The sequence below is a fragment of the Sorghum bicolor genome, chromosome 2 (genome assembly GCF_000003195.3).
Source record: "Sorghum bicolor cultivar BTx623 chromosome 2, Sorghum_bicolor_NCBIv3, whole genome shotgun sequence".
Classification (NCBI taxonomy): Eukaryota; Viridiplantae; Streptophyta; class Magnoliopsida; order Poales; family Poaceae; genus Sorghum; species Sorghum bicolor.
The window spans coordinates 2,677,024-2,684,046 of record NC_012871.2 but is presented as its reverse complement, the minus strand read 5'-3'; the positions used below and the strand labels follow the sequence as shown (position 1 = coordinate 2,684,046).

General features: G+C 46.8%; 1 protein-coding gene across 1 annotated transcript; it reads left to right on the top strand.

Annotated features, from left to right (window-relative positions):
• Nucleotides 3,609-6,053, top strand: LOC8086390 (proline-rich receptor-like protein kinase PERK4). The gene is made up of 3 exons (XM_002461388.2): nucleotides 3,609-4,195; nucleotides 4,350-5,242; nucleotides 5,346-6,053. Exons 1-3 carry the CDS (start codon nucleotides 3,832-3,834, stop codon nucleotides 5,805-5,807), a joined length of 1,719 nt encoding a protein of 572 aa, XP_002461433.1. The 5' UTR covers nucleotides 3,609-3,831; the 3' UTR covers nucleotides 5,808-6,053.

The following is a 7,023-nucleotide window of genomic DNA, read 5'->3' as shown; positions in this document are numbered from 1 at the left end:
CTGTTCCTTCCGCTAGGATAAAAAACCAGGCGCAGACCACACGGCACACGATTCCCCAAGGACTCTTTTGCGTCCAGACCCCTTGGTATTCTGTAAATAATTTTAAGTATTTATCCTTTTGATTTTTTTTGTGTATGAATAAAAAATAAAAAATATTTTTATTTATTAATGTTTTACAAATATGTATTTAACATTATTCTTATTTATGAGTGCACGTGAGTAATGTATGTATGTTTTGAAGCTGACAGTGGAATTATTACAGCATGTTCGTTTGGCTTATTTGTCAAATCTATCAACATTCTCATGGCTTATATATTGGTGTTTTTTAGACTTGTAAGATACAACATATGATATAATGGATGTTTCAAGTTGGACTCGACAACATTCTTGAATATGGGCCTTCAAAAAATAGAAAGAGCCCATGTCTTGGCAATTTTATGCAATAATCGCTAAAAGGGAACTTCACCATATAAGTCAACTGCACAAGTCTATCATTAGGTTGTGTGTGTGTTAGCTAAAGATTCATGTAAAAGCCTATAAAAGCCCAATGTTTTGTGCATAGGCTTGTTTGCTTCGGATCTTGGCCCAAGTAGTTCTAGTATATAGTTTGGTCCAGCCCAACACCTCGAGGAATACTGCCTAGGCTAGGCACATTTTTCAATCCACGATGCAAAACAAGCCCATAAAAAGCCAAGTCCTTCAACTTTTGGCAATGTACCGATAATCGTTAAAGTTAGGCCAATAGTTTTACCTTTAGCCTATTGCACTAAACAACTCTTATGCCTAACCAGGACTCTAGAAGCCCAATGTTTTTCATATGAGTGGTGAATCCCTTTGAAGTTAAATACTAGGGAATTCAGTTGAGGACAAGGTGTGTGCATCCTTGGGTTAGTCAATAGAGGTCGGTTGAAGCGCACTTTTACACCCACTTGTCTAGTTGGTCACTTGATTAGTAGGTCAAATGCTCGGGAGGGGTTGGGGCAAGGTCGGATTTTAGTTTTGGCCCACATGTGCCTATTAGACCCCAACGAAACAATATAAGCTCTCTAGCCCAACTTACAATCTTCTGTTCACTACTAGTCAACTCTATTGTGTAGGCGAGTTAGCTAACAACTTGATGATAATATGCTTGATGGGTCATGGGTATCACCATGAACATGAACCTGACCAACAAGCCATAGGATGGTCCGGACCAGTGACTTGGAGTTTGATGTCTAGCCGAGCAGTAACCAACTAACCTCACTATGCCACACAAACACACCGCTCTTTCAAGGAAAAGGAAACATGTGTAAAAGAAACAATTGAATGAATGTCCTAGTCCATCATTCACTTGACCTCATCTGTTGCTAGAGATGCGTCTGCCGACAACACTAGGGAATCTTCCCTTGCATATGTGTAGAAGTAAATTTTTGTCTATCCACTCCACATGGGCTAAATTTAGCATGTGGTAGGGGCAAATTCATCGATGGGGCATGGTTGGCTCGAGGCCCTCCTACTTGCTGCAAAGCCCCTCATTGAGCCCCTATTCCATTTTTGGACACATAGAAGATAAGAGAAGAGGCTCAAGGCAGGAGGTTAAGACGATGTCACTCCTTCAGTTTGAGTCTATGTCCACCCCTAAACAAGGGAGAAGGGCCCATAACAAAGAAGATAATGAAACTTTGTTCCTTAAATTGGAGCACTAAAACAATGTCACACGAGCAAAAAATTATTTTGAATGACATTATTGTTTTGCTTTGTTCTAAAAGGGAAAAAAGTTATTTGTGCTACTAGAATATTTTTCTTAAATTTGAACATTACAATCTTGTCTCTTTATTATTAAGTATAGATATAAATAGTAGGAACCCTGTCATTACTCTTATTGTTCCCTAAGTATACACGCATGTATATTTCCATGCAATTGGATCCATTTTCTAAATGCTTCGTCGTAGAGTGTTGTTTTCCCTATCTTAACAAAAAAAAATCAAGATTGAGAGTGTGTTTTGAAAACTATGCTTTAACAAGATTGAAAAGGGGCCGGAGATGAACATCCTCACGCGCTCCCACTCAGAATTCAATATTTGTGATCAAAGAAATGTTTTGAAAAACTGAACCTCACAAAAGACATGATTACCACAAAAACCAATGTGTCTAATATTTCGTAGTGACAAGTGTGTATCTGCAAAATGGTGGCCCCCCTGTTCTGCGTCGTTTCGTGGCAGCGTTGCGGTTGCACGGCCGTCCGGTCAGATTCCAACGAACAACGATAGCAGTTAGCGCTCCCCACTGGAGGTGCTGGATCCAAATCGCACTTGCAGTTTTTTTTTCTGGGTAAAAGACGTACTGTATCAGGTTCTGATCTAGGCCGTGCCTCGTTTAGTTTCCAAAAAGTTAAAAAAATTCAGATCAGCGCATACATAGAGCATTAAATATAAATAAAAATAATAATTAATTGTATAATTTATCTATAATTTACGAGACAAATCTTTTAAACATAGTTAGTCCATGATGGGACAATATTTATCAAATACAAATAAAAACGCTACAATGTCCATTTTGCAAAAAAAAGAACTAAACAAGCCACATGTTTAGTTCCATTTTTTTTTACAAAATAGATACTATAACACTTTTGTTTGTATTTGACAAATATTGTCCAATCATGGTCTAACTAAACTCAAAATATTCATCTCCCAAATTACAGACAAACCATATAATTATTTTTTTTATTTGTACTTTATGTTTCATGCATGTATCGTAAAATTAGATATGACGAAGAATCTAAAAAATTTTAATGACTCGTTTAGGCCTTGTTTAGTTCCGAAAAAATTTCGGATTTCGACACTGTAGCACTTTCGTTTGTTTGTGACAAATAATATTTAACTATAAACTAACTAGGATCAAAAGATTCGTCTTGTGATTTACACCTAAACTGTGTAATTAGTTTTTGTTTTCGTATATATTTAATGCTTCATGCAAGTGCTATAAGATTCGATGTGACGGGGAATCTTGAAAACTTTTTGGTTTTCGGGATGAACTAAACAAGGCCTTAGTTCACCCAAAAACCCAAAAAAATTTCAAGATTCCCCATCACATCGAATCTTACGGCACATACATAGCATTAAATATAGTCAAAAACAAAAACTAATTACACATTTTACTTGTAAATCGTAAGATATCTTTTGAGTCTAGTTAGTCCATAATTTTTTGAAACTAAACAAAGCCTAAACAAGACCCTGTACTACCAGGTAGCGTCCAAAATGGAACCGGTACTAGTCCCTTGTCGGCACGCCAGGTGAAGAAATAGGAAACCACCTCCCCTCCCTTGTGTCCTTGCGCCTTGTTTACTTCCACCAAAAAAAACTTAAAAATTTTCAAGATTCTCCATCATATCGAATCTTTAGACGTATAGAGTATTAAATATAAACAAAAATAAAAATTAATTACATAGTTTAGTCAAAATTTTTTAAAACTAATTAGTTTATAGTTAGACAATAATTATCTCAAACAAACAAAAAGACTACAGTATCTTAAAATTTTTCGCTTCACGGAGGCCCAAGTCTGGATCCTGTATTCTCGTGTGCCGGGAGCCGTACGTGCTGAGAATAGCAAAGGCACGCAGGTTGGTTGGCTCTTGCATTCAAGGCAGGCAAGCGTACGTTGAGGGGCCCGCTGCCCGGCCGCGGGGACCGGAGGTCTCGTCGTCCCAACCGAGAGGCCGCCGTCGTCACCGTGGCTGCGCCGCCGCCTTCCTCCTTGCCCGGCAACGAGTTCTTCCTTCCGCGATTGCATACATGTGCCTACAGCAGCAGCAGAGACGTGGAGAAATCACGAGGATCCACACCCCGTCGCACCATGCACCCGCAGCCGCAGGCAACAAGCTCCGACGACGATCCAATGCCAATCCGCACCACCACCATGTCCTCCTCCAATGACGACCCCACGCCGTCGTCGCACGCCGCGAGACGTCTGTCCACATCGCACGGCGGCAGCAATAATAAGAAGTCCCTTTTTCCTGGACTTGGCGCGGCATCGTCGCCGATCGCCCTCGCGGCGGCCGGCGCGGCGCTGCTTCTCGTCGTCCTCGTCGTCGTCTGCTGTTGCTGCTGCTGCTGCTGCAGGAGGAGGAGGAGGAAGCAGAGGGACGCGGCGCAGCACCAGCGCCCGCCGCCGCCGCACGGCGGGATGAGGTTCTACGCCGACTCCTCCGGCTTCAAAGGTGAGACGACGACGCCGGCCGCGCGCGCCATCGCTGTGCCTGCCTGGCCTGGCCATGGATCTCTATCCTCGCCGTGCGTGCGGGTCCTTCACCATGCATGGCACCTGCTTTGCAATGCAATAACGACTGATGACATGCATGCATGCGCGCGCAGGGAACACCACCACGGGGTACTACTGCCCTCCCGGCGCTCGGCCGTCGCCGCAGTGGCAGAACGGGCAGGTTGCTCCAGCGCCACCGGCGGCAGCGGTGACGCCGGGCACGACGACGGGGCATCACGGCGGTATACTCCTGCCGCCGCCCGCGCCGCCGCCGCCTCTACCGATGCCCGCGGACACGGCGGCGTTCAGCTACGAGGAGCTGGCTCAGGCGACGGGCGGGTTCTCGGAGGCGAACCTGCTGGGGCAGGGCGGGTTCGGGTACGTGCACCGCGGCGTGCTCTCCGACGGGAAGGAGGTGGCGGTGAAGCAGCTCAAGGCCGGGAGCGGGCAAGGGGAGCGCGAGTTCCAGGCGGAGGTGGACACCATCAGCCGCGTGCACCACCGCCACCTCGTCGCGCTCGTCGGCTACTGCATGGACGGCGCGCGCCGCCTGCTCGTCTACGAGTTCGTGCCCAACCACACGCTCGAGCACCACCTCCACGGGAAAGCCGGAGCCGGAGCCGGAGCCGGCCGCCTGCCGGTGATGGAGTGGACGACGCGGCTCCGCATCGCCGTCGGCGCCGCCAAGGGCCTCGCGTACCTGCACGAGGAGTGCGACCCTCGGATCATCCACCGCGACATCAAGTCCGCCAACATCCTGCTCGACGACGACTTCGAGGCCATGGTCGCCGACTTCGGGCTCGCCAAGCTCACCAGCGTCAACCACACGCACGTGTCGACACGCGTCATGGGCACCTTCGGCTACCTGGCGCCGGAGTACGCGTCCAGCGGCAAGCTCACCGAGAAGTCCGACGTCTTCTCCTACGGCGTCATGCTGCTCGAGCTGCTCACCGGCCGTCGCCCCGGCGATCGCTCCTCCTATGGCCAAGACGGCCTCGTCGACTGGGTACGTATGTAATACTGTAGCATGATAGATGTGTGTGTCGTCGTCGTCGTCTGACTGACCTTTGACACGACGACGGCGTCGGCGTCGGCGTGAATCCATGCAGGCGAGGCAGGCGCTGCCGCGGGCGCTGGCAGACGGCAACTACGACGAGATCGTGGACCCGAGGCTGCGGGGCGACTACGACCCGACGGAGGCGGCGCGCCTGGTCGCCAGCGCCGCCGCCGCCGTGCGCCACGCGGCGCGGCGCCGCCCCAAGATGAGCCAGATCGTGCTGGCGCTGCAGGGGGCCATGCCGCTGGAGGAGCTCAACGACGGGGTGCGCCCGGGCCACGGCGCCGCGTTCGGCTCCGGCTCGGGGTCGTCGGGGTCCGCTGGCTCGGGCTCCGACTACGGCGGCTCCGACGGCTCGTCGTACACGGCGCAGATGGAGCGGATCAGGCGGGCCGCGATGCCTAGCCCGGAGTACAGCGCCGACTACCCTGGCTCTGTCCCGGAGTACGGACACCCGTCGCCGGCGAGCTCCGACGAGCGGGAAGACCGGCGGCATCGGGGAGGTCGCCGGTGAGTGACAGCTGACAGGTGTGGGCGTGCAATAGGTACAACTGGTCGTGCAGCGCGCTCGGCTTACCGAGATGTATTGACTCCTCCACATGCCTTGTCATCTGCATGCATGCGTTTTCTCAGTGTACATGGTCTTCCTTTCCTATGAGTTTTGTGACCTCCTGTGTAGACAAGTCACTTTAAATTTGGCCTGAATCAAATTTATCTAATTGTAAGCAAGAAGACTATAAAAACAAAATAGATTACAACATAAACAATACCAAATAAAAGCACTGCAGAGGACCGAGCATAGCTCGGTCTTGGGTTTGATACTTGGGATCGGCTCATGAGCCTCACCTCAGGATTTATTTTCCGTTGTCATCTCATCCGCATCCTCTATCCGACGCGCGGGCGAAGGTAAGGCCTTGTTTACTTCCAAAATATTTTGCAAAATATAAATAGTACAACTTTCATTTGTATTTAATAAATATTATCTAATCATAGACTAACTAGATTTAAAAGATTCGTCTCGTAAATCTATATCTATACCTATCTATAAAAAGCCAAAATTTCAGTTTGCTCCCAATATTTTCTTCCGTCTCCTGTGGGCGTTCGGGTTGCCGAATCGGTCGCCTCCTCCGTTGTAGAAGAGAAAAAGAAAATAAAAAACTTTCTAGGGTTCCCAATGCAAAATCTTCTATTACTTTTCTACCGCTCCTGTCGATCGCCTGCCGCCGTCGGTCGGCCCAATCAGCCCGCGTCGGTCGGCCCAATCAGCCCGGAATCGGTATGATGGAAGAAAAAGAAGAATAAAAAATTTCCTAAGGTTCCTAATGTAAAATCTCCAATTTACTTTTCTTTTGTTCTTTAAATCAGCTAAAAATTGATAAATGTGTAGTAATTCATAGAAAATTCTAAAAATTATAAAATAAATTTTGTTCAGCTCCACATATGTAGATCCATACATTAAACAAAAAATATCACAAATTTTAGTACACTTTTTTTTGCTGGAAATGCTTGCCTATGCTTTTTAGTGTATAATTAAAATTGTAGTTATCTTGCTCCAATTATTATAAAAAATTTATGGTAGCCTATTTAATGTGATGCTTGATTCATATTTCATAGCAATCCTAATCTAAATAAAAAAATCGGTTGAAAATTGATAAATGCGTAGTAATTCATAGAAAAATCTAAAAATTATAAAACAAATTTTGTTCAGCTCCACATATGTAGATCCATAC

What these genes read in the sequence shown, in the direction of transcription:
- LOC8086390 (XM_002461388.2), top strand. Translation starts at nt 3,832, where the DNA reads ATGCACCCGCAGCCGCAGGCAACAAGCTCCGACGACGATCCAATGCCA. An exon ending in CGACTCCTCCGGCTTCAAAG is followed by an intron (nt 4,196 to 4,349) that starts GTGAGACGACGA and finishes ATGCGCGCGCAG; the next exon opens with GGAACACCACCACGGGGTAC. An exon ending in AAGACGGCCTCGTCGACTGG is followed by an intron (nt 5,243 to 5,345) that starts GTACGTATGTAA and finishes GAATCCATGCAG; the next exon opens with GCGAGGCAGGCGCTGCCGCG.